This window comes from Cottoperca gobio, chromosome 6 (assembly GCF_900634415.1).
Source record: "Cottoperca gobio chromosome 6, fCotGob3.1, whole genome shotgun sequence".
Taxonomy (NCBI): Eukaryota; Metazoa; Chordata; class Actinopteri; order Perciformes; family Bovichtidae; genus Cottoperca; species Cottoperca gobio.
The window spans coordinates 1657846-1685803 of NC_041360.1; the positions used below are offsets into that span (position 1 = coordinate 1657846).

The following is a 27958-nucleotide window of genomic DNA, read 5'->3' on the forward strand; positions in this document are numbered from 1 at the left end:
TAGCATTTACTATTATCAGCAGGAATTCATGTTTATTATTTCGTAGGCCCTTTAATTTTAGAAAAATAAAATAAGGTGTAGCAGCAGCTTGAGTTTCCCTTTTTCTTTAACTGTTTCACATCTTGACCCAGGCTAGCACATCCTGGGTTAAACTTTTCTCTGTGGCTGACGATGACATTTTTCTCTCCCTGTCTGCCGCTCACTCTTCTCTTCGTCTGTGTTTCTCTCCCTTTCTCTGTCTTCTCTCCCTGTATCGTTAACTCGTCTTTCCGTCTGTCACTCACCTCTCGTCTCTCATCTGTCTGTATTCAAAGTTGCAATGTTTGCCGCCTGGAATGCACAGATTTGATTGGCTGAGTAGCATCACGTGGCTGGCTCACATGCTTAACTCACATGCAATTGGTCTGTAAGTTTCCTGAACCGCTAAACCAGTGCCGTAAAAACGAGAAAACCTGCGCCAGTTAAAATTGAAGCGTCCCGTCAAAATTGAAAATCCCTTAATAATTTATTGATTATAGGTCCGGGTCCGGATAGGTTGGCGTCTGGGTCCGGACTCGGACCGCGGTCCGCCCTGTCAGTGACCTATGATCTATCTATGCAGTGTAGTTGTTCCTCAGATTGTTGGGTAATTTGCAATTTGTGTTTAGGGCTTTGATTAAAATGTTTTTTTTAATGTACCAACAAAATGCCTTTCTTTTAATCACCCATCAAGAGTAGGTTCATTTGATATTACTTCTGCATATTTAATATTTACCAGTGGGTTTTTTCTTCAAACAAAGAAAGTGCAGCTCTGTGACCACAGAACAGCTGAACGCAGCATGCAGTAAACAGTAAACAGTAAAACTCAGACGCAGCACTCGTCGTGTTTGTCATTAAATTTTATTGCAGTTGAGGTTTACTTAGTGTTTACAAAACCAGAGCAGATTGCAAGCGTCAATAGGTAGTGAGAGAGGCGGGAGTTTCATCTGCTAGCTTCACATCTGCATAATCATGCTGCGTCAGTTAAAGGTGCAGTCTGCAGCTTCACCCTGATACATTCACAGTGTCGCTGCTATCATACCTCCTCCAACTATACCTTTACAAGCACGTCTAAAATGCAAAAGAGGCCTGGTTATGCAGCAGCCACTCGATACAAATCCTTTTTCGTATGATTAAAAATAAATCTTATTATGCTGTGTACAAGCTTATCATTTTACAATTCTGTTTTTGTGTCCTAAGTTACATTCATGACAAAAACAAGGCAACCACAGAGAGCTAAAATGCTAGAGGGTTACATGTTGACTCTATGTTGCGCAGCTTTTGTCCTCAAACTGCCACCACCCAACCCCACCTTCACCATCACAGTGTATACTCCAACAACCACCAGTACTGTACCTTCCTCATCGTGTGTGTGTGTGTGTGTGTGTGTGTGTGTGTGTGTGTGTGTGTGTGTATGTGTGTGTGTGTGTGTGTGTGTGTGTGTGTGTGTGTGTGTGAGAGAGAGCACATCTGCTGGGTGAGATGGTGAGACATGGAAGATAATGGCTTTGGGACCTGGATGATGGGTGAGGTGGTGGTGGTTTAGGGTCACTAGATTCTTACTAAAAAGGTTCTGTACAGCAACATACTCCAACTTGTATGCTCCTTTTTCTAGGTTTATATATCATAGCATAGCCATTAAATAATGCATTAATGCTCCAACGCAGCACTGTTTAAAGAACTGTGAAGGACCCTCACTGGAATATGTATTCATATTTATTTAAACCAATTCAATGGATTACGGATGTGCATATAACCACTAGAACCCTTATAGAAACCTACTATTTTTTTGTACATACAGTACCAGTCAAAAGTTTGAGAATGAGAAGGTGTGGCCAAACTTTTGACGGGTACTGTATGTGTATGTGTGTGTGTGGGGGAGAAAAGTCAGCTAATCTACTCATTGGTTCACATTGTTGATGGTCTTGGTGTGAAACTGTGGCGAAGTAGACGGTGATGACGCATGAAGAAGGGGCTGGGGAGGGAGCTTGGGGTGACACTGTGACTGTGGGTGAGGAGGAGGGTGACACTGAGTGTGAAGTTGAGGGCAAGTCTCGAGGTGTGATTGACGCTGCAGCTGTGGTCTTTGAGGAGCAGCAGCAGCTCTGGCCTCCCTCTTGGGAGTGTTGTTGAGTATGTCCAGACTCCGGCGGCTGGAGGAAATGACATCGGCGACAAATTTAGTGCATTCAGCGCAGATGTCACGCAGCGTGCAGCCCTGAGCATACAGGTGGGGGAACTCCTCCTCCACTGAGCGGCGGGATAAGCTGCGTAGAGACCTGCAGAAGGACAGGGAGTGGGAAAGGTTCAGTTTTTTTATGAATACAGAGGTGTAACATGGCGTAATAGAGTTTTACTGTCATTTCTAACTGACATCAATGTAAGGAGATAATTCATAGTCGAGATCTCACTTAGCAGCTTTTGTTTTAGTCTGACAAAATAAGGTTTGATGGCCAGTTCATAATACATTCAAAACTGAAAAAGTTTGGAGCAGTTGCATAGATGACCTCTGCTGTGCCCCTTTCTGGCGTGACTAAGCTTTAATAAAAATATGCTATCGAGTTGGAATATGGAAAAAAGCAATTTTTCAGTTTGGTCCTACTAGGGACTAAAAGTCAGAATATCTTGGTTTCTGCTGCCATAATTTAATCACTTAACCTGTCTGTCTCTTGTGAGTCTCTTTATGGAAGTACTAATACTAAATTGCAAATATTATAGTGTTGGAAAAGTCTTTTGTTTTATGAAAATATTTTTTGATTTTTGCTTCTCAAGTTATAAATGATATTTGTTCATATTGTTGTTAAATATCAACATTATTCTCAAAGCCACCTACTCCTTCGTATATATTTTACAAAGACACATTCCTTTTCACTCGTATTCTTTAATGAGTCATACATTTATTTTTAAAAAGGCCTCAAAAAAACAACAAAAAAAACATACAAAAAGGAAAAGAAACAGTTGAGGAGATGTTGGGGACATAATGGAATAAAGACAAATTCTTAACAGCACAAAAAACTATCACTGGTAAGGGAAATTATAAAGTATTTACACCCTGAAAAAAAAAAAAAAAAAAAAAAAAAAAAAAAAAGTCGGTTTCAATGGTACTAAAGTATTGTAATCTACTTATTTTCAGCTTTAAAGCAAAGGCCAGTTTCTCCATTACATAAATATCCTTCATCATTACATAAAGACTTGTAAGGTAATGTATTACAAAAAACACATTCCATATCACAAATTGGTGTCCTATGAAAAGAAATGGTCCTATTTTTGTACGTTTTACAAATAATGATCGAATTGCCACTACAGTATATCCGAGTTACGTTATGTTACATTTAGCAAGGTTGTTCTTATTTATTGTAAAAAATACCTCGGACGAGTCCGCATGATCCAAACTTTTTCCTACATACAGGGATGAAAAATGGCTTTTAGTTATGTGTAAATAAATGTATTTGTCCTGTGAGAGGGCTCTCTGATTGAGATGATCATCAATGGGAGCTTTAGACATTAGACTTACACTTGTTATATACAGTTACACAGTCTAATATCTTTGTTGTGGCAGTTTAAAGGGGAATACAGATTAATATTGACTGTTCAAAAGATAAACACACTGTAGCCCGATTCTTACAGTAACTCGGCTGAGCAGCTGGAAAAAAGAATCTAGACTTTATTTGTTTGCCCTTCTAAGCTTATTTATTATAAACACAATGTGATAAATTGTACAACCAAAAAAATAAAGACATGCTGCGGTGAAGAGCAACCAGCACAGTCACTAATGATAAGATTAGTGTCATCTCCTCTGATTAAAATAACACGAACATTTGCTGTTACCAAAGCTACTATTTCTGTCAGTATAGCTGCACTAGACAACGGATCAGCACAACACCATGCCTGCATGCTCACGCTCCATCTCTTACTCTCACATACGTGTCTGTCTTCACACAAGCACAAGTAGTGAGGAGATTAATGACAGTTGGGTAATTATTACATAATGGCCGCTTAGAGGCCACAAAGGAGGCACTGCACTGATTATATAACAAAAGGATGGGTGGGTACAGGCTGCTGAATGGATTGAGTAGGCAATCTGCAATTGGTTAAGGTAAGTGCAGAGAATGTCTCTGCTTAGGTTGGAGAAGGTTAGCAATCAGTGGCAGACTTAAATAGATTTGACCTGTGTTCTTAACCCAGAGCCGTGCATTTGTCCTTGAATTGAACAAGCACAATGATTGGCTGAAAGGACTGCGATGAAACTGGGTGTCTGTGTCACAAGCTAGTGTCCATCCAAATGTCAAGTCAACTTCACCCCGAGTGAATTTTAGAACACTCGGGTGATTAGCTGTCCTGCCCTCAGATGGGGAGAAGTTAATAAATAGTCTCCTGAGCATCAGTAAATAGTCTCATACAGTAGAAGAACAAGAATATAGTGAAAGAGCCCTGCTAATGGGCTCTGCAGCCTGCCATTTGTATTACCCCTTAACATATTAAAGATCAACACAGCGTCCAGATTATTTAGATTTGTAGCCATGCTAATGATTGTAGGAATATCAAAACCGGACAATCCACCACTTTGGTCCAGATTGAAATATCTCTAACTACTGGATGGATTACCATGAAATGTATGACTGACATGCATGGTCCTCAGATGAGGATGCCTGGTGACTTGAGTGACTTTTTCTTTAGCTCCACCATGAGCTTGACATTTTGTTTTTTTACTGTTTGATGGATTGCTGTGATTTGTTACAGACATTCCTGTTCCCCTCAGGATGAATTGTAATAACTTAAGTGATCCCCTGACTTTTCTTCGAGCACTATCATCAGGTCAAAATTGTAATTTGTCCAATACTTTAGTTTATGACTCAAACCTCTTGATCAATCCTAAACCTAAACTAAACTATAACTCTTTTGAAAGCCTTGTTCTTACACTCTCAAACCCAACATGGAAAACAATAAAGCCAGTTTTATTTGTTACTGTGTACCGCCCTCCTGGTCTGTATTCTGAATTTCTATCTGAATTCTCAGAATTTTTATCAAATTTAAAAAACAGATAAAGTAATTATTGTAGGTGACTTTAATATTCATGTGGATGTTGATAGTGACAGCCTTAATAATGCATTTATCTCAATATTAGATTCAATTGGGTTCAGTCAAAATGTACATGAACCAACTCACTGTTTAAACCACACTCTGGACCTTGTTCTGGGATATGGTGTTGAAATTGAAAGTTTATTAGTGTGTTCACATAATCCTCTTTTATCAGACCATTTTTTAATAACTTTTGAAGTCCTGTTACTGGACTACAAGCCAGTAGGCAAAATATCCTACGCTCGATGTTTATCTGAAAGTGCTGTGACTAAATTTAAGGAAGTGATTCCATCAGTACTTAATTCAATACCAGGACTCAATATCAATATAATGGAGGACTCCAATGCTAACTTTAGTCCCTCACAAATTAATTATCTTGTTGATAGCACTGCAGCCTCACTGCCTCTGTCGCTCCTCTAAAGAAGAAGATCATAAAACAGAAAAAGAAAGCTCCATGGCTTAATTTACAAATCCACAAACTAAAACAAAAGTCGAGAAATCTTGAAAGTAAATGGCGTTCCACTAAATTGGAAGAATCTCGTTTAGTCTGGTTAGATCATCTTAAAACGTATAAGAAGGCTCTCCGTAATGCCAGAGCAGCTTATTACTCTTCCTTAATAGAAGAAAATAAGAACAACCCCAGGTTTCTTTTCAGCACTGTAGCCAGGCTGACAGAAAGTCACAGCTCTACAGAGCCTTCTGTTCCTATATCTCTCAGTAGTGACGACTTCATGAGCTTCTTTAACGATAAAATTATAATTATTAGAGACAAAATTAATCTCCTCCTGACCTCAATTGGTAATGACTTAACTTCAACCTCCGGAATTTTAAAAACATCTGTAACTCCTGAAATATATCTAGACTGTTTTACTCAATCAACCTTAACCAACTAACTTCAACAATCTCATCGTCTAAGCCATCAACCTGTCTTTTAGACCCGATTCCAACTAAACTGTTTAAAGAAGTTTTACCCTTAATTAACACCTCGTTATTAAATATGATCAACCTGTCTCTATTATCTGGCTACGTACCACAATCCTTTAAAGTAGCTGTAATAAAACCACTTCTTAAAAAGCCTGGTCTTGATCCAGAGGTTTTAGCCAACTATAGGCCGATATCTAACCTTCCCTTTCTCGCTAAAATCCTTGAGAAAGCAGTCGCAAAACAGTTGTGTGACTTTTTACATAATAATAGTTTATTTGAGGTTTTTCAATCTGGATTTAGAGTTCATCATAGCACAGAGACGGCACTGGTGAAAGTTACCAATGACCTTCTATTGCCATCAGACAAAGGACTTGTCTCTGTTCTTGTCTTGTTAGACCTCAGTGCTGCTTTCGACACTGTTGATCATGACATTCTACTACAGAGACTGGAACATTGTGTTGGCATAAAAGGAACAGCACTAAGCTGGTTCAAGTCCTATTTATCTGAGTGATCTCAATTTGTACTTGTTAACGATAAATCCTCCATGACAGCCAAAGTCAGTCTTGGAGTTCCGCAGGGTTCTGTACTTGGACCGATTCTATTCACCTTATATATGCTTCCTTTGGGCAATATTATAAGGAACCACTCTATAAACTTTCATTGTTATGTGGATGATACCCAATTATATCTATCAATTAAACCAGATGAAACCAATCAATTGGCTAAACTTCAAGCATGCCTTAAGGACATAAAAACTTGGATGTCTAGCAACTTTTTGATGTTAAACACAGACAAAACTGAAGTTATTATACTTGGCCCTAAACGCCTCTGAAACGCATTTTCTAATGACATAGAAGCTCTGGATGGCATTAACTTGGCCTCCAGCACCACTGTAAGGAATCTTGGTGTCATCTTTGATCAAGATCTGTCGTTTAACTCCCACATAAAACAAATCTCAAGGACTGCCTTCTTTCATCTACGTAACATTGCAAAAATAAGACACATCCTGTCTCAAAATTATGCAGAAAAACTAGTCCATGCATTTGTTACTTCAAGGCTGGATTACTGCAACTCATTGTTATCAGATTGTCCCAAAAAGTTGCTTAAGACTCTTCAGTTGATCCAAAATGCAGCGGCACGTGTATTGACAAGAACAAGGAAACGGGATCATATTACTCCTGTATTAGCTGCTCTGCACTGGCTCAGAAAATACAGAATAGAATTCAAAATCCTTCTCCTGACTTACAAATCAATTAATGGTCAGGCTCCAGCATATCTTAAAGATCTCATAGTACCTTATAAACCAACTAGAGCATTACGCTCCCAGACTACAGGGTTACTTGTGGTTCCTAGAGTCTCTAAGAGTACAATGGCAGCCAGAGCCTTCAGCTATCAAGCTCCTCTCCAGTGGAACCAGCTTCCAGTTTGTGTTCGGGATGCAGACACACTCTCCACATTTAAGAGTAGGCTAAAGACTTTCCTTTTTGATAAAGCTTATAGTTAGGGCTGGCTCAGGTTTGCCCTGGATCAGCCCCTAGTTATGCTGCTATAGGCTTAGACTGCCGGGGGACACCTCCCTGCTCTCTTCCTTCTCTTCCTCTCTCCTCCCCTCTCTCTCTTCTTCTCCCTCTCTATCTGTATGCATTTATTTAAATGTTGTTACTAACTCACCATCCGGGGTATCATCCCCGGAGTGTCTGTCTCTCATGTGGCAGGTTGCCACTGATAAAGTTTACGTCAGGATCATGAATCGTGACAGCGCCTGCTGACCTGGTCCTGCTGGACACCGGGAAGCCTTATTGACATTTTCCTGGATTCATCCATACTTTCTATTTCTTTTTTTTCCAACACAACATAATTTCTGTCAAATGTTGTATTTGTACTATGTTGTTTATCCTGTACACACGACATATATTGCACGTCTGTCCGTCCTGGGAGAGGGATCCCTCCTCAGTTGCTCTCCCTGAGGTTTCTTCCATTTTTCCCCCTTTAATTTTGGGGTTTCTTTTAGGAAGTTTTTCCTTGTGCGATGCGAGGGTCTAAGGACAGAGGATGTCGTAACCTGTACAGTCTGTAAAGCACACTGAGACAAATGTATAATTTGTGATATTGGGCTATACAAATAAATTTGATTTGAATTTGATTTGATTTGATGACCAAACACCTGCAGAACTAATGACACTCCCATCGGCTTCATTTGTGATTTGTACTTATGAGCTAAATGCTTGCTACAGCCGCACAGAGCTGCTGTGAATGCTTAAGTCTGTGGTGCAGACTCACTTATAGACCTGGCTTTTTTGTCCATGGCTTTTTGGAGTGCTGTGGAAGCCCACGGTATACACAGGAATATGGGCCATCTTCTTCGAGGGAATCTTCATCTGGAGCACAGGAAGAGGCACAAGAGGAAAAACAAGAGAAGAGAAGGAGAAGAAGACACAACAGACTTGGAGACGAAATACTTTGATAAAAGTATTTTGTCTCCAAGAACAACCAATAGATTAAAAACACACAAACAATACACAGCAAATAACCATTTGTCAAACCACAATAATGTTACACAACACAAATGAGTTACAGCACAGGAACAAACCAAAACCAACAAAAGAACAACAGAAGAAAAGACGTCAACAGTCACTTCACTAAACAATGTACTTGACGAAAGTGTAAACAAAATCCCATTTAAACTCTTGGTATTGTTTTGCAAAGAAATAACCAAATAAGTACACAACCATACTTAAAATAAAAATTAAGCAAACAACAATTGATGATTGCCATCACTAAACACATACTATAAGTTCTTAAAGTTACCTTTGCACTGCAGGAACCGCAGACAGATCTGTAAGAGAAATAAAAATGAATCAAGACACCTGTATCCTGTCAAATGGGTAAGAAGTAAGATTGTTCTAAGCTTGTATCAGAACATGAAGGTAGGCTTGTTACTGTTGTTGAAAGTTTTACTGGTCACTACTAAAACATAAATAAAAGTATAGTAGTTTGCTTAGAGGAATATTTTGGTTTAGTACAACTTGGGTTTTATTTTGACAGTTCTGTCCACACTTATTATCAGTAGTAATAACATTGTGTTCATCAATTTAATTGTTGAAATAGAGGAAAGTGTTGAAATTGTAAAAGAAAGGTTGTAAACTGATATTAAAGAGAAAATAAGGTGAACGGTAAATTAATTAGTGGTTGCACCCGACAGTAACATTTTACCTACAAAATAAAGTGATTAAGATAATGCAGCTAATCCTCATTGCGTCTTTGAGTTTCTAGAAAAGCGCTATACAAATCTAATGTAATATTATTATTATTATTATTGTCATTATTTAGGAGCGACATCTGCCTCAAGCAGCAGTAAGTAACTTAATTGTAAAATGTAGCAGGCTGTTACTGCACATTGAGCCTCATTTTCATACTGAACATTTCTGACATCAAAGATAAATGTGAATTAACTTTACAGAAATCCCTAACAGGTAAGTTATGTCTCATACCTTTTACACAGTAAGCAGGTAGACGGCCATGAGAAGAGAGGGAACTTCACTCTGCAGCAGCAGCAAACCTGAGAGCACACACACACACAAACACACACACACACACACACACACACACACACACACACACACACACACACACACACACACACACACACACACACACACATTAAGCCCATTTACTGTAAACACAGCACAGTGAGAAAACAGCAAAGAGGGCAGTTCCACTCCGTTACCCTGCCTCTCTTCAGGTTATTGTAGAGCTCTTTGCTCTGAAGAAACTTCTCCATCTCTGCTTTGACCAGCACTCTGCGCACGTTGATGACCTCATCCACTGTTAAGGCGAGACTCCCCACAGGGTGGCTAAACTCCTCCTGAACACAGCAGAAGAAGACGACATCAGCCAGTACACACAATAGTTTACTCAATATTACAAGTATGTGACACTATGAAATCAATATATGTTATGAATACTACTATATTTGTTGTACTTTAAGCATTTTTGAGGACATTGTATCTGTAATTTGGACACTAAAACAACTGCTAACAATAAGAAGCAAATTCATAAAAACATGGCTGCACTTGAATATTGAACAGTGGATCCAGAAACATTTAAAAAACATAAAAATCAATGAATTTTCATCCGTTTCCCCTTTAAACAAAGCCATTTAAGTAGCCCTTAGAAGGTTACATATGCTCTCATCAAGCCTCAGTCCTCTAGCTTTTTAGGCTGCTAATAGTGGTGTGTGAGGGAATATTTGATGTAACCAGTTAATAAAGGCACACTTGCACATTGTAATACAATCCAACACAAAAGCCCTTTGAGAAGCTCATCATTTTTAGTTCTGAGTGACGCCATGTGGGAGAGATTTGTGTATGTGTGGCTCTGGTGAAAAAGAGTGTTATTGTGGATTACTTTGTGTGAGAACTGACAATCATTACCATTAAAGATGCGCTTCTTGTCACGGTGGGGTGAAGGTGAGGACCCAAATGCAGTACACTGGACGATGATTTTAACAAAAAAATAAGCTTTATTGAAAACAAAGCCGAAGCTAACAAAGTACAAAAATACGAAGTAACAAACAAACACAAACCAATCAGGGGACGAGCAGAACACGAGCAGAACACGAGCAGAACACTACGTAACATGAATGCCAACACGACAAAACACACTGGGGCAGACAGGGATAAATACACAGACACCAAACGAGGGAACAAGATAGCTGGGGGAGAAAGGCAAAAACACAAGGGCAGAGTAAATGGACAGAGGAGGAACACATTAACGATCAGAAGGAGAGGGTAAAGACACAGACAGAAAGTACAACTAGACATATAACAAGGGGGAGTGAACACTTCAACATAAAACAGGACACCAAAGAACAAGCAGATCGTTACACTTCTTAATATTTTTATATTAACGACTGATCAAATGATTTGCTCACAATGATCTACCATCCAACGTTCCGTCAGCTATACTGAGGGTTTTAGCGGCTTTCAACACATTTTGGTTTTCAGCAAAAAAAGTTGTGATAAACCCATTGTACACTATCTGCCGAGCACACAAAGTTCATCTCATCCTGTCAGGCAACCACCATGAAGAGATGACTTCTTTATGCCTTCTCCCGACACACCCCTAGTACTATGCCAGCCCTGGTTGAAATTGCACAACCCCCACATAGATTGGTCAAGTCAAAAGCTGGAGCTCTTTTTGTCACTCCTCCTGCCTGAAGTCCGCACTTTCCCCAGCTGGTTCCACCAGACCCACATCCAAACCCGAGTCAGTCGACTTGTCTGCAGTTCCTGCTGTTTATCATAACTGATTTTTTCTGCGTTTTTCTCCAGATGCCTGTCTGGGGCTGAACGGAACTACGATGTCGGCAATAGGTATAAGATGGCGTTGGAGGAGTGGAGACACTGGTTGGAGGGAACCGAGCAGCCGTTCATCGTCTGGACGGATCACAGGAACCTGGCTTACATTCAATCCGACAAGAGACTAAATTCTCGGCAAGCTCGCTGAGCGTTGTTCTCCGGCAGGTTCAATTTCACACTGATTTTTCGTCCAGGTTTCAAGAACGGTAAACCTGATGCCCTGTCCAGACTGTTTTCCATTGACCAGGATTTGGCCGCTCCCGATACTATTGTTCCATCTTCCAGCATAGTGGGCGTCGTTACGTGGGAGATAGAGGGAGTTATCAGGAATACTCAAAAGGATCAACCTGATCCTGGTAATGGTCCTAATAACCGTCTGTTTGTTCCTGATTCTGTGCGTTCCCAGGTTCTTCAGTGGGTTCATGCTTCTCGTTTTGCCTGCCACCCAGGAGTTAACCGGATACTTTCCCTGCTTCTGCGTCACTTTTGGTGGTCTTTTGATGGAGGTCGGTTCCCGTGCCTTTGTGCTTGCCTGCAAGGTCTACGCCTGCAGCAAAGCCTCCCACCAGGCTTCTACCGGTTTGCTTCGGCCCCTCCCAGTTCCTAGTCGCCCAATTGAGTCACATAGGTTTGTTTTGTTACTGGTCTGCCACTTTCCCAAGGTAACACACCATCGTGGACAGATTCTCCAAGGCCATCATACTCCTTCCCAAGCTCCCCACTGCCTTCGAGACTGCCGGTCTCCTGGTCAACCATGTGGTCCGTCAACATGGCATCCCCAGAGACATCGTTTCTGACCGGGGACCGCAGTTTTCGTCTCAGGTAAGGAAGGCATTCTGCCGTGCAATTGGGGCATCTGTTAATTTTTCCTCTGGCTATCATCCACAGACTAATGGGCAGACGGAGCCAACCAAGACCTGGGGTTCACGCTGCGGTGCGTCACAGCTCAGAATCTCTCTTCCTGGAGTGTTCATCTTCCCTGGATCGAGTATGCCCACTACTCACTCTCCTGTGCAGCCACGGATATGTCTCCATTTGAGTTTTTTTTGGGATATCAACCACCCTTGTTTCCAGTCCAGGAGGACGAGATTGCGGTGCCCTCGGTCCAAGCTCATCTGCGTCGCTGCAGGAAGATTTGCATGGATGCTCACTTGGCTCTGCTGAGGACCACGGAGCATAACCAACGCATCGCCGACTGTCACCGGACTTCCGCACCAGAGTGGCAAATAGGTCAGAGAGTTTGGCTATCCTCTAAATACATTCCATTACAGGCGGAATCAAAGATGTTAAAGCCTTGTTTCATTGGTCCATACGAGGTGGGAGGGTAATTAACCCATCTGCAGTCAGACTGAAATTAAAAAACATCCCTGAAGATTCACCCCACTTTTCATTTATCTCAGTTGAAACCAGTTTCCTCTAGTCCTTTGTGCCCTCCTACCGTCGCCCCTCCACCCACCCAAATTATTGACAACCACTCGGCCTACACGGTCCGACGGCTGTCGGACATTTGTCGCCGTGGCCGTGGGTACCCGTACCTGGTAGATAGGGTGGGGTCTGGAGGAGAGGAGTTGGTTGTCCCGCCGGCTCGTACTGGACCACTCTCTCATTCGGGATTTCCACCGGGACCACCTGGACAAGCCTGGTGGGTCACCTGGAGGCTACGGTTGAGGGGGGGGGGGGGGGGGGTACTGTCACAGTCCCATCTGTATCCCTAGTGTTTCCCTGTCCATATTTTCCCTGTGAGTTCCACCCGTGTCCCTAGTGTTTTACTAGTGTGTGTGTGTGTGTGTGTGTGTGTGTGTGTGTGTGTGTGTGTGTGTGTGCGCGTGCGTGTGTATGTGGGATGGGTGCGGCCTAAGACTTCAGCAGCCGATCTCATTCAACTCCAATCTGCTCACCTGTCTACAATCAACTCATCCCAGCACAGTTTATCTACCCCAGTCTTCCAGCCACTCATCGCCAGATTGTTGTTTCAACTACCCCGGATCACTACATACCTTGTCGCTCAATTCCTCTGTTTGCCTATCTGTCTACCCGTTTGTCTATCTGTTTACCCTGCCTGCCTGCTTTGCAATTTCCTCTCAACATCTATCTAGTGTGGAGTATCGTATAATAAATTATTTAAACATACTCCGTTTCCAGAGTCTGGTGTTCTGCGCCTGGGTCTCCCCTGGATGTACCCATAACAGGATGATCTCCAAGTGGTCGTCTCCAAAATTAAACCCAGAATGGACATGCTGTGCTCCACGCATAGTGCTCACCCATCTCATTAGGTGAGATTAACGCTGAAACATACTAATTCACAAACGTATTATTTGCACCGCAACAATGTTCACATGTTTACTCAGGGCTACAGTTTATGGCTATTACTTTGACTGAGATATTCTTCTGCTAACATGTAAATGAAAGTATTGTGTCAAAATTAAGTTTGCACATGACGGCAACAATGTTCACTCATAAATTACATGGAGATTACTTTGACTGGCGTATTCTGCTTTTATCTTATAGTAAATTGTTATATGTAAAATCATATCATGGTTGTCAGGCCATTCTGTTGTTTTGTGTTGTCATTATGCCCGTGTTTGGATACGCCTATTAGTGAATGCGTCCTGTGCGCACGTTTTCTTATGTTTCAGTCACCTCCAGGGATAGTGGGGGTTGCCAGTCTCTAGCAACATTATTTTGGGGGACGCCGGCTGAAAAGTTTGGGAACCCCTGGTCTAAGCCATCAACCTGTATCTTAGACCCGATTCCAACTAAGCTGTTTAAAGAAGTTTTATCCTTAACACCTCGTTATTAAATATGATCAACCTGTCTCTATTATCTGGCTATGTACCACAATCCTTTAACCCTTTAAAGTAGCCCAAAAAGCCCAGTCTTGATCCAGAGGTTTTAGCCAACTATAGATCGATATCGAACCATTCCTTTCTCTCTAAGATCCTTAAGTAAGCAGTCGCAAAACAATTGTGTGATTTTTTACATAGCAATAGTTTGTTTGAGGTTTTTCAGTCTGAATTTAGAGTTCATCATAGCACAGAGAAGGCACTGGTGAAAGTTACCAATGACCTTCTATTGGCATCAGACAAAGGACTTGTCTCTGTTCTTGTCTTGTTGACCTCAGTGCTGCATTCGACACTGTTGATCATGACATTCTACTACAGAGACTGGAACATTATATTGGCATAAAAGGAACTTAACTCCCACATTAAACACATTTCAAGGACTGCCTTCTCTCATCAACATAACGTTGCAATAATAAGGCACATCCTGTCTCAAAACGATGCAGAAAAACTAGTCCATGCATTTGTTACTTCAAGGCTGGATTACTGCAACTCATTATTATGAGCCTTCAGCTATCAAACTGCTCTCCTGTGGAACCAGCTCACAGTTTGTGTTTGGGAGGCAGACACCCTCTCCACATTTAAGAGCAGGCTAAAGACTTTCCTTTTTGATAAAGCTTATAGATAGGGCTGGCTCAGGCTTGCCTTGGACCAGCCCCTAGTTAGGCTTAGACTGCCGGCGGACACCTATCTCCTCTCTACTCCTCCTTTCCCTATCTCTCTGTTCTCCTCTCCCTCTCTATCTGTATGCATTCATGTCCCTTAAATGTATGTTACTAACTCAGCATCCGGGGCATCATCCCCGGAGTTTCTGTGTCTCTCATCTGACAGGTTGCCACTGATAATTGTTGCATCTGGATTATAAATTGTGGATGCCCCGGCAATGGGAAGGTTTTCTTTTTTACATCATCTTGGATTCTATTTTTTTATTTGCTCACATCATCACTAGATGTTGTATTTTTACTTTGTTGTTTATTCTATACACACGTCATCTATTACACGTCTGTCTGTCCTGGGAGAGGGATCCCTCCTCAGTCTCTCCCTGAGGTTTCTTCCATTTTCCCCCTTTTAATTGTGGGGTTTCTTTTAGGGAGTGTTTCCTTGTGCGGTGCGAGGGTCTAAGGACAGAGGGTGTCGTATGCTGTACAGTCTGTAAAGCCCCCTGAGAAAAATTTGTAATTTGTGGTATTGGGCTATATGAATAAATTTGATTTGATCTTCAGTTTCTTAAACAGTGGTATGGAGGCCTCTTTGTAAGAAAGTTACAAATCTAAAATAGTTTATGCAGCAAATAAAGTTTATGAATATTGGAGTGGTATATATTTGGCCAAACCAAATAGGATGTTTACATCTTGTTCTGCTGTTTATATTTCTCAAGGTTTTGTATAGATTTCACTTTCCTTTTAGTGACTCTTTCAACACAGGTATTGAACATTTTTGTAGATGTAATAGTGATGATGAGAGATCATATAACATCATCCAAGTCTTCAGAGCTGCTTTCTAAATGGCCCTAGTGGTGCGATAAAATCATATCAACTTGTTTATTTTGACTTGTTTCGAGGACTTTCTAAAATCAAAAGTACTTTGTATGGAATCTAGTGCATCAGTCTGTCATATTCTGATTCTCATTTAAACTTCCTTTCACTTGTTATAAATAAATGAGTCTTTAAGGACTCAATAATAGATGAAACTGACTTGATAGGAGGAATAATTTTGCAGTGTATTGGGACCAACTCTGTGATTCTACTTACCATCAACTGGTGTTCGTCTCCAGCTCTGGAGCCAGACGTCGTCTCTGATCCCTCAGTGGTCTCGTCAACTGAACTCAAAGATAGGCGAGCCGGAGAGGGCGGCACCCAGCCGTGAACTGGGAAGGATGCTGGCGTGGGGAAATGAATTAAAAGAGTTTAACAGGGGAACTAAATAGGACCAAATCAAATGGGGACATGAATTACACATCAGCCTCTTTCATTCAGCTCCGTCTCAGATCTCAGCCCTTCAGAGTGCTTGTCGATAGACTCTCACACGCTCATTTTTTATTAATATGATTTCAGTGGAGTGATTCAGCCCGGGCTGCTTCATCTGTAACTTAGATCACAGTGAGAAGTCTGCTCAGCGGCAGCTCTAAAAGAGGAGCTCAGTCAGTTGACTGACGGTGAGAGGGGGTTAAAAACAGACCACACACAGCTGAAACCTCTTCGATCCTACAAATGGAAGGTGTCAATGGTGCTCTAATGGAAAGCAAACAGGCTGAGAGGAAGGATGAAACATCATCAGTACATATCATTTGGATGAGCTGCCGGTGACAGCTGGGCTTACAGGCTTATATTGTCACATTCACAGTTAAGGCTGGAGAGTCCCCTGTTGGCTCAGTCATGTACTACAGAATACATCTATTCTTCTATTCCTTTGTCTAAGGCTTGTGGCATGCAGCCATCTAGAGACCGAGCATGGATTCAAGTCAAACAATTAGTTCTGGATACGGACACCAGGCTGCTGATGTAGGAATCATTATATCTTTATATTTGGATAGAATCCATAACTACAGCTTCATGGCAGATGTAATCTTTATCAACAAAGGCTGTAAGGACTTCACAAAGGTGGACTGACACTTTAGTCAGCTCGTATTTTAGTCATTTAGTGATGTTAGTGCATCAGGTATAACTGAGGACATTTTTGTCTCAACAACTTAATCATTTCATTGCCTTTAAGGTTTAAATAAAACCCATACAAAATTTAGTTTCAAGAGGTATAGAAAGAATAGAGGTAGTCATCCTCAAGGCAGAGGAGCTGGAAACTTTAAAAAGGGTGTTCAAGCTGGTAGCCACTGTATCAATGATCCAAGTGCACTCAGTTTATACAGTATATATAAAATATATCATACATTATAAATAATATATATATATATACACACACTATATATAATATACTGTATATATATTTTATAAATATTATATATAATGTATGATATATTTTATATATATATATAAACTGAGTGCACTTGGATATATAAATATATAATTATATATATATATATATATTATATATATATATATATATATAAAATTATATATAATTACATATTTTATATATATATATATATCATATATATATATATATATATTATATATATATAATTATATATATATTATATATATATATATTATATACATATATATTATATATATTACTTATATATATATATCTATATATATTATATATATATATATATATATATATATATATATATATATATATATAATATACTGCACATAAATATTTTATAAATATTATATACAATGTATGATATATTGTATATATATTTATATATACTGTATAAACTGAGTGCACTTGGATCATTGATACAGCGGCTACAAGCTTGAACACCCTTTTTAAAGTTTCCAGCTCCTCTGCCTGGAGGCCTGCATGACAAAAAAACAATATGTAATATATATCTTTATATATACACAATATATATCTAAAATATATATTTATTCTATATAAAATAATATAATTATATACAGGTACATCTCATTAAATTAGAATATCGTGGAAAAGTTTATTTCACTAATTCAATTCAAAAAGTGAAACTCATATATTACAGTGGATATAAAAAGTCTACACACCCTTATGAAATTGCAGGTTTTTGAAACGTAAAGACAGAAATAACAACAACGTAAATTTCAGACTTGTTTCATCTTTAATGTGATCTTCCAACAAACAAAAATACAAAAGTACAGCTCTCTTTAGGTCATTCCACATGTTTTCGATGGGATTGAGGTCTGGGCTCTGACTGGGCCATTCCAAGACTTTGACTTTCCTTTTCTGAAGCCATGCCTTGGTCGACTTGGATATGTGCTTTGGGTCATTGTCATGTTGGAACGTGAAATTCCTCTTCATCTTCAGCTTTCTGACAGAGACCAGCAGGTTTTGTGCCAGATTATCTTGATATTTGGAGCTATTCATTATCCCGTCTATCTTGACAAGAGCCCCTGACCCAGCTGAAGAGAAGCAGCCCCAAAGCATGATGCTCCCACCACCACGCTTCACAGGCGGTGTGGTGTTCCTTGGACGATGAGCTGTATTGGCTTTGCGCCAAACATATCTTTTAGAATTAAGGCCGAAAGGTTCAACCTTTGTCTCGTCAGATCATAACACATTTTCCCACATGGTTTGGGGTGACTCAAACGGGCTTTGATATGTCTTTTTGTAAGAAAGGGTTCCCGTCTTGCCACCCTACCCCATAGCCTAGACATGTGCAGAATACGGGAGATGGTGGTCACATGCAAGGAGTGACCAGTACCTGCCAGAAATTCCTGTAGTTCTTTCAATGTTGCCATGGGCCTCTTGGTCGCCTCCCTGATACTTTTTCTCCTCGTCCTCTCATCAACTTTGGAGGGTCGTCCTGATCTTTGCAATGTCTCTGTGGTGCCACATTTTCTCCACTTATTGATGATGGTTTTGACAGTGCTCCACGGTACATGTAATGCCTTCGATATTCTTTTATATCCCTCTCCTGATTTGTACTTTTCAATAATTAGATATTGCAGTTTCTTTGGTAACTCTTTGTGGTCCATGGCTCTCCCAGTAGGATGAAACACCAAACATTCAAGCAAATACTACAGCAACAGCTGACTTTAATCTGGTTTTAATCAGAATCACTTTCATTTGATGGCAGGTGTATGTTATTTACCTAAAGGCATCATTTTGAATGTGATTAATTAACTTTGAACGCAGCTAGAGCCCCCATTATGAAAGGGTGTGCAGACTTATGCAATCAGGGTGTTATGGGTTTTTATTTATTTAAAAATGTCCGAATAATTGTTTTGTTTATTGGAAGATCACATTAAAGATGGAACAAGTCTGAAATTGACGCTGTTGTTATTTCTGTCTTTATGTTTCAAAAACCTGCAATTTCATAAGGGTTCATGGATATTTCAAGCCTTTATTTGTTTTAATCCTGATGATTACGGCTTACAGCTAATGAAAACCCAAAAATCTGTATCTCTGAAATTTTAATTTAATTTAATCATAAGACCAATGAAAAAAAGGATTTTTAATACAGAAATGTCAGCCTTCTGAAAAGTATGTTCATGTGTATGCAATCAGTACTTGGTTGGGCCTCCTTTTGCATGAATTACTGCATCAATGCAGCATGGAGGCGATCAGCCTGTGGCACTGCTGAAATGTTATGGTTGGTTCGATAGCGGCCTTCAGCTCGTCTGTATTGTTGGGTCTCTTGTCTTCCTCTTGACATTACCCCAGAGATCTCTATAGGGTTAAGGTCAGGCGAGTTTGCAGGCCAATCAAGCACATTGATTCCATGGTCATTAAACCAGGTAGTAGTACTTTTGGTAGTGGGAAGGTGCCAAGTCCTGCTCGAAAATGAAATCAGCATCTCCATAAAGCTTGTCAGAAGAAGGAAGCATGATGTGCTCTAAAAGTTCCTGGTAGACGACTGCGTTGACTTTGGACTTGAGATAACAAAGTGGACCAACACCAGTCGATGACATGGCTCCCAAATCATCACTGACTGTGGAAACTTCACACTGGACTGCAAGAAACATGGATTCTGTGCCTCTCCACTCTTCCTCCAGACTCTGGGACCTTGATTTCCAAATGAAATGCAAAAATTACTTTCATCTGAAAAGAGGACTTTGGACCACTGTTCTTTTTCTCCTTAGCCCAGGTAAGACGCTTCTGACGTGGTCTCTGGTTCAGGAGTGGCTTTGACACGAGAAATGCGACAGTTGTAGCCCATGTCCTGGATACTTCTGTGCGTGGTGGCTCTTCACCGACTCCAGCCTCAGTCCACTCCTTGTGAAGCTCCCCCAATTTTTTGAATGGCCTTTGCTTGACAATCGTCACAAGGCTGCGGTTATCCCTGTTGCTTGTGCACCTTTTTCGACCACACTTTTTCCTTCCATTCAACTTTCTATGGATATGTTTGGATACAGCACTCTGGGAACAGCCAGCTTCTTTAGCAATGACCTTTTGAGGCTTCCCCTCCTTGTGGAGAGTGTCAATGACTGTCTTCTGGACAACTGTCAAGTCAGCCTGTCAACCAGATTGAGACCATTTAAAGGCTCTGGAAACCTTTGCACTTCTATGATATTGAAGAAATTCCATGACTTTGTTCTAAAAAACGAGTGCCCCGTTTTGCTTTTATATTGCTGTATATATTGAAGTGACTATTTATAAACTGAGGTTAAGGATAATTAGTCTAATTTCCACACTAACCTCTGTGATTAGGAGGCGGCCCAGCACTAGTCAGCGTCCTGGACCGAGGCCTCTCACTCCTCAGCCTGACCGGCCCGCCCAGCTCGGCCGACATCTCGGCGCGGAGCAAGGCCAGGTCATGCTCTGAGAAGGAGCGATCTCTTTTCAGAGGTGTGGGGGAGCTCTCTGCCCTCCGCATCTCACTGTTGTCTGGGGACTCCTCCTCCTGCGGGGGGGGGGATACACAGAAGGCAACACTGGATAAGAATGTGTATATAGAGAAATGTCATCTAGCTAATTTACAGTATTGTTAGTCTGAGCTGTAAAGATTTACAGGAGGAGTTAAATAGTGAACACAAATGCACAAAACCCCTGCCATTGAAAAAGCAGAACAGATCTTTTGGCAGCATGTTGTAGTGGGATCAGACACACATACTCCCTATGTTTCTTTTTGTATCATTACTAGTGAAAATTAATGTACAAGATACAAAATGACATTAAATAAGTAACTAAAGTATTAATATGACCACAGGAAAGTAATTTATTTTTAGCAATAAAATAATATAATTGGCATTACTAAACATTTAAGTTCTTTATCAGTTGGTTTAAATATGACTTGGTTTAGCTGGAATACTGTGCAGATCTTTGTAGACTTTAATTATGTTTGACGTGCATCCCATGTCATAAAGTGATCAATTTGACTTGTGCAGCAAATTGAGTTATGTTCATGAAGCAACAGTAAAGAGGAGCCAACTAAAAAACTGTATTTCAGTCTGAGGTGAAGCTCAGCCTGAAAACTTCCAAGATCAGAACCAGGTTAGTCTGGAGGGGTACGTTTCCATGGTAACTGAAAGGTTTCTGTGGAGTTTTTCATCTATAGGAGCGGTGTGGAGTGTGTTCCTGTTTTTTTCTCTCATCTCACACATGCCTCTCACAAGGACGCACATGCAGGTGTGCACGCACACAGCTGACGTGACACACAGTCCTACCAATGGTGTCCGCCTATTCCACTGATTAACAGGGGACAGTAACATGCTGAGTTATGCTGCAATGCGCAAGTAAAGGCAGAGAAGAAGAACACAGCAAGCTAGTAAACATGGATGTAAACAATGTAGGATTTAAAGTCGGCTATGCAAATGTTTTATGTGAAAGGAACATTCAACACATCTGTTAGATCTCAAAGTCACACACAATACTGTTTGCAGAGTAACATTAAATATAACTTGGTTTATGAAACACCCTTCTGAACTGCAATATGTTATCATTTTTGGGTTTTAAGTCTGCCTCAGTGTTCTCTAAGTTTCCATTTGGGGCTACACAATATGCAGAATGAGTCGTGCAGGTTTCATAGATTAAAACAGTTTCCTAACTTCAAATCAAGTTCTGCTTGGATTACTAAACTAAGACCCTTTTGCCTCAGCAGCCTCAAAACATATCACAATCTGCTTGGCAAATAGAGACATACTGTACATCAGGGGTGGCCAACCAGTCAGAGGTTAAGAGCCAAAAATGTTACTATGTTCCTGCAAAGAGCCACATCATACACACAGTCACAGATGTGCACCCCCCCCCTCTCATTCTCTCTTTTGTTCTCAGCCTTTCTCTGTGCTCCCACACTCTCTTTCTCCCCTCTCTCTCACAGACAAAAATTAAAATCTAAAACTTTACACACACACGCACACACACACACACACACACACACTCTCTCAAAGACCCTCCCTCCCAAAGACACACACCCTCACACAGACAGACACACATAGCTCTGCTCAGACAGATTTATTGTAAATGTCACACAACAATAATATTGACATAAATTGAATTAAACCTCTCCTACCAGTATTCAGAGGCCAGTTATTATCAACAATGAACAGTATGTGCACTCACACACACAAACTCTGTGAAAAAGTGTTTCATCTTCCTATGCATGTTGCTTCTTTAAATTAGTGGGACTTCTGACATTCCTTGCCTCGAACAATCCTCCTCAAATCTGGCTTGTATTCCGTTGTGGTCACTCCAAGCAATTATTTCACATGTGTGTCAGTCCGAACAGATCGATACTTTCATTTCACGTGTTTCAGGGTAGAAAACACCGACTTACAGATGTACGTTTTCAGTCGGTCTTCCTCAGAAAGTTAAATCATCTCCAACTCGGCCACCGCCTCGTCCGTGACTAGCGGGGCTTTCAAACAGTCCGTCTCAGTATTAAAAGGGTCGACGAGGAACGGAATCTGTGACCTTTTCAGCTGTAGATCATGGAACCGGGTCGCAAAGTTTTCGTGCAGGGTTTCAACCAATGTTGCATATCGGGCTGTTTGCTTTCTCAGGGTGGCACCGGTGGCTTGTCCGCTTGCTTTTAGCAGAGAGGGGAAATGCGCTAATTCTCCCTTTTGAAAAAGTGTCTTAAACAGTTTCAGTTTGTTAACAAATGCAAATACACTTTGCACTAGGTCAGGCAGCATTTTTATATGAATATGAACTCCCCCACTCTACTAAAAACGTCCTATGTTAGTCTTCATATTTTCGCTTAGCTGTGGATTTTTTCCCTGCAATTTTAGGATCGAACTCAGATGGTCAGATAGTGTTTACTCTACGATAGATTTTTCCCCCCTCGAAGGTGATTGGTTCACTGCATGGCAGGCATTTTTGTGATTGACTCTTGGGCCACATCAAAATTAGATGCGCTGTCATGCTCTCATACTGACACCACACATGCACACACGTAGCCTACACACAAATAAAATTCGATATGAACTGAAGAGCCGCATGAAACTGGGCAAAGAGCCGCACGCAGCTCGAGAGCCGCAGGTTGGCTACCCCTGCTGTACATGGTAGAGGGATCATTGTACACCTTAATCAATTTTCCTGTCCAACTGAATGTGGCCAACATCTAACATCCAATATTTAGCAGCTGCTCCTCCAAGAAATATTTGCAGAACTTAAACTCCAATCTGCTTGAATTGGTTAATTTGAGCCAGTGAGGATATTTCTTAAAATGCTGAAGTATAAGGGAGTAACACATCGTCAAGTTTTGATTTCACATAACAAGAGAGGGGAAAAAAGACGATTTCCCTAGTTGTTGGGTAAAAGAGGTAAAAGAGAAAACCTCATTCCAATCGTTGTTTCACTTTCCAGCCTCTGTGCAGAGGCATCTTAACCCCCCCCCCCACACACACACACACACACACACACACACACACACACCTCAGATATGTTCATCTCCTCCATCTCAGCCAGAGTCGGAGCCTTTAGCAGGACGCGAGGGCGAGACCGGGGCCCGGGCTCTGACAAGGACAGGTCGATGCATGAAGTAGATTTCACGTTACAAGGACAAGTCTGAGCCAGGCAGGGCAGAGAGCCAAATGCTGAGGGAATAGAAACCAAAAACGCTGTCAGGGAAACGATCAGTGTGAGTGAGATTAGAGGTCAGGGATTCTGAGATACACCCTGTGTAACATCAATAACTTATTACCACACTCATTTTGAGACATAATTACTGTAAACCAACAATGTTGGAGGAGATATGTTGCAGTAGAAGGACTAGAACTGCATTCCCTTTTATAAAAAAGACTCCTTTTTCAGTGGCATTACACTGACCATGCTCTGTAAATAGCTGCTCAATATTTATTAAATGCAATGCCACCTCCACATGTCCTGGAGGTCCAAATGGAAAAATACTCTTGTTACACGCAACAGTTTAAAATGTGTATGCAGCACCTAACTGTAGCGTGACCCTCACAGGCTACAGAACAGAATGTACAGATGACAATTTCAGCCCTGAAATCATTATTTAGCAACTTAGGTTTGCCCATTCACCTCAGTATTTCCCCTACCATTGTCTTGGCAGGACGGAGCCCAGCGCCCTGCCTGAAATTCAAGGTGTTTTTTTTCTTCTTCCTCGATTTGATATATTTTTTTAATTCACAACTCACTTTTCACACTCACAGGTGCTCTTTTATTAAATAAACTAAATGCTTATGCTATTGATCTAATTTATGTGCACGTTTCAGTTTGTACTGTCTACTTTGCGCATTCACATTCTCTCCTTCGCTCCATTTTGCGAAGGGCGGGGCTTCGCAGCTGACACACACACACACGTGCACACACCTACAGAGCGGAAGAAAGGAGAGGGGAGAGCTAAATAGAAACTGCGCCACGCACGTGCACACAATCTCCCCGCGCCACGCACGCAATCCTTTTTATCCTAATCAAATTAAATATTGTGTTTAATAAAGATAGACATAACAATTACTTAATATCGGTCTTTTAGAGAACTTAATTTATTGATTTAGTTGCATCTAGCAGTAAGGTTGCAGTTTGCCCAAGCAGCAATCTCAGGGTCTGAAAAGTGAAGCCTTTATAGAAAAGGAAATGACCCTACTTGATGTATGGTGTCAAAACTCACTTGATTTATTACCTCAGTAAAAAATGTCCTAATGAGTTTATGGTCTCAATCTCTAGTGTGAAGTCTTCTTCAATACAACACAATGTTCATTCATTTAGTAAATGATGGTCCCATTTAGAGTAAAATAGACGATAAAGCATTGCCAACATGCCAAACTCAAGGCAACAAATCAATGGGGGACGTTGGTGACTTGTATACAGTCTATGGCTCACCCCTCTCTTTCCAATTGTATCGGAGAACCTACGGTGGCCTTCAGGTAATGTAATAACACAAAGACTCTCTCAAAAGCCAGAGTTTGGTTTGTCTGGGCTACTGTAGCAACATGACCCTGTGAAAAGGACCTGCTCTCTATGTAGATATGAAGGGCTCGTTCTAAGCTAACAAAAACACAACAATTCTTAGTTTCAGGTGATAATACAATAATGAAAAAATAGTAAGTAGTTATTCAATTTCTGCCAATAAATCCCCATAAATCTTATGCACAGGTTGACATGTGGTGAGGCATTCATTTAGTTATGGTGGGGTAGAACAGTGGAGAAGGATTGTCCCCTTACGTCTGGAGCTGGGCAGAATCACAGGCCTGAGCTTTCTCTCCTGCTTGATCCCAGCCAGGACCTGGTCATGGAGGGACTGCTGCTGCGCTGGAGGAGGGGGGAGGCTGCGCTCTGAAACCTGATGAGAAGAAATAATTACAACACATCCACACTTCTGAGAAATATAAAAGAGATGACTAAGAAAGAAAACCCACTTACTGGTTTAAGTGGAGGCCTTGATCTGATGAAATCCAGTATTAATTCATGGGCATTTCTCTTCACTATCGTGGGAATGTCACCATCCGCCTGAGTAATACAAGAAACACCACGCAACAAGCTGTAAAAACAACATTGGCATTTTACCAGATAAAGTTGATATGGCAAACATGTTAGAATATTTACCTATTAACACATCCAGCAGCAATTCACTCTCCTTTTAGCTCTGTCTTGGTATCTACCATATCTTGAAAAAACAAGCGGAATTCGCAATAGCTGCGAGTGCAAGCATGTACACCTCCATGCGAAATTTCAGCCTCCTAGGGTGGAAAACTATGGCCACAGGGTGGGGAAATTTGGTGGAAGAGTGAGCTGGTGGTTGCAGCAAAAAAAATACAATTTAGCTGCTAAACTATCGACAATATTCAGCAGCTAGTTAGCTGGAGCTATGAGCCATGAAACCAAAACAAACGGCTGAAAGAAGCTTAAATGCTCCGTAGAGCTGAGGGAATAGGATAGGGCCGGATAGGGCCACACATAAGAATAATTGTGCAGGCGGAGCTTCAGGCCATGCTATAGATTGGGGTAATAGAAGATTCCAGCAGTGACTGGTGCTGCCCCGTCATGCTGGTTCGCAAGTCGGACGGGTCAATACAGTTCTGTGTGGACTATCGACGGGTTAAAGAGGTGTCCAAATTCGACGCATACCCGATTCCCCGGGTTGACAAACTCTTCCGATGACACTGGATTTAACAAAGGGCTACTGACAGATTCCCCTGTCTCCAGAGTCAAGGGAAAAAACAGCCTTCTCCACTTCGTATGGGTTGAACCAGTCCGTGACTCTTCCATCCAGGATGTTTGGAGCCCCAGCAACCTTTCAGCGGCTCATGGACCAGGTGCTGCGTCCGCACTCTGCATATGCTGCCGTCTACTTAGATAACATCATCATCCACAGCGAAACGTGGGAGCAGCATATGCAGCAGGTGGGGGCCCTGCTCGAGTCACGGCCAACACGAAGACGGGCGGAGGGAGGTACGGTATATGGGGTACCACTTGGGCGGCCTTTTTGCCTGCCCGGCGCCCTGCCTTATTATCTCCTGGGAAACTCTTTTACCCCCTGGTCAAACTATGCCCGGCTCCAGTGGCTCACCGCATGAAGGATGCCAACGCCCGGATCCACAGGCCGGGTAATCACATGATCGTGGCGGACTTCCTCTCACGGAGAGGGGGGGGATGGGGTGGAGTGTTTGCTTGCAGCCGCCGGTCTCCCGGCCCGAGTCGGGCAGTAGGGGTGTGTGGCAGTGGGGTGTGGTTAGGCGCTGGCTGCTGGGAGAGGTGTCATGTCCCGTCAGATTATTTAATGTCATGTATTTATGTTATAGTTTAGATCATGTTCAGTGTGTAATACCTCTCAGGTCAGGTTATGTTAAGTTACAGTCAGGCTTGTCTAGTGTCGTCTTGCACTTCCTGTTTTGTTTTGAAACTCACCTTTCCCTCTCGTTCCAGGTCACTTAACTTCCGGCCTTGTATGTTTTCCCGCTTCTGTGATCGTCTGCCCCGCCCCTGATTGTTGTCACCTGTGTCCCCTTACCTCATGTATATATAGTCCTGTCTCCCCTTGTCTTGTAAACTTAATCAAGTGTATGTTTCTTGTTAATGGGATTTTGGATTAAAAGATCTTTTTGTTTGAAAGTCGCTGTTTGAGTCGCGTATTTTGGAACCTGTGTTTTTTCGTTCCGTGGTTCGTAACAAAAGGTGGGAGTGTCCCAGCTGGAGGCCAGACAACTGAACGGAATCAGGTAATCAGTCACACAATAAAAGCATCGTGATTGCCTGGTTCTGCTCCTTTGCAGTAGGCTGGGTCCTGGATCCCCGTGGAGCCGCCAGACCTTGCGGATTACGCAGAGCCCGAGAGAGCCACGGGAGCAAGCAGGTCTGGACTGGGTCAGCAGCCGCGGAGCGTTATTTAAAAGTGCCTGAAAAGGCGGACATTTCTTGTAGACAGGGTAGATTTTGATTTAGCTACTTTCAGCAGTTAACACCTCCTATTGATATTTCAGCATTTAAGTCAACTTACACTTCAACGATTTACAGTGTATACACTACTATGATCTCTGTTTCTTAATTTACAACTGAAATTTAAATTGTTTAATTGTTGTTTACACTTCAACTGGCATTTTATCTGAATTCATCTCTTACTCTTCAACTAATGCTTTCATGGTGTATACATTTTAAATGCTTGCATATCTTCATATTTACATCACATTTAATGCGTGGCTTTTATTTCTTGATTTATTTAGAAGTCTTTTCTCTCACCATGACTTTGCGTAGCTGGAACTTGCGAGTTCGTATGTCCTGCATCAGCAT

At 41.4% G+C, this 27958-nt stretch overlaps 1 protein-coding gene and 1 long non-coding RNA gene across 4 annotated transcripts in view; one reads left to right on the forward strand and one right to left on the reverse strand.

Moving 5' to 3' along the window:
- Positions 1-865: 865 nt before the first annotated feature.
- The window catches only part of spire2 (spire-type actin nucleation factor 2), a 40972-nt gene continuing 13879 nt past the window's right edge, over positions 866-27958 (reverse strand). For 2 of the 3 annotated variants that reach the window (XM_029434553.1, XM_029434552.1), the window contains 11 exons: positions 27908-27958; positions 25595-25681; positions 25397-25514; positions 23642-23802; positions 20462-20666; positions 15973-16100; positions 9749-9886; positions 9513-9580; positions 8830-8857; positions 8302-8399; positions 866-2297 (listed from right to left, as the gene is read on the reverse strand). The exon at positions 27908-27958 is cut by the window's right edge and continues 114 nt beyond it. In XM_029434553.1, coding sequence (XP_029290413.1) covers positions 1919-2297; positions 8302-8399; positions 8830-8857; positions 9513-9580; positions 9749-9886; positions 15973-16100; positions 20462-20666; positions 23642-23802; positions 25397-25514; positions 25595-25681; positions 27908-27958 — 1461 coding nt within the window. In that variant the 3' untranslated portion in view covers positions 866-1918. Of the gene's footprint in view, positions 2298-8301; positions 8500-8829; positions 8858-9512; positions 9581-9748; positions 9887-15972; positions 16101-20461; positions 20667-23641; positions 23803-25396; positions 25515-25594; positions 25682-27907 lie in introns of all 3 variants that reach the window. The other variant, XM_029434554.1, reaches the window with a different exon arrangement.
- The window catches only part of LOC115010126 (uncharacterized), a 2004-nt gene continuing 1277 nt past the window's right edge, over positions 27232-27958 (forward strand). The window contains exon 1 of the long non-coding RNA XR_003832415.1: positions 27232-27390. This is a non-coding gene — a long non-coding RNA (uncharacterized LOC115010126). The remainder of the gene's footprint in view (positions 27391-27958) is intronic.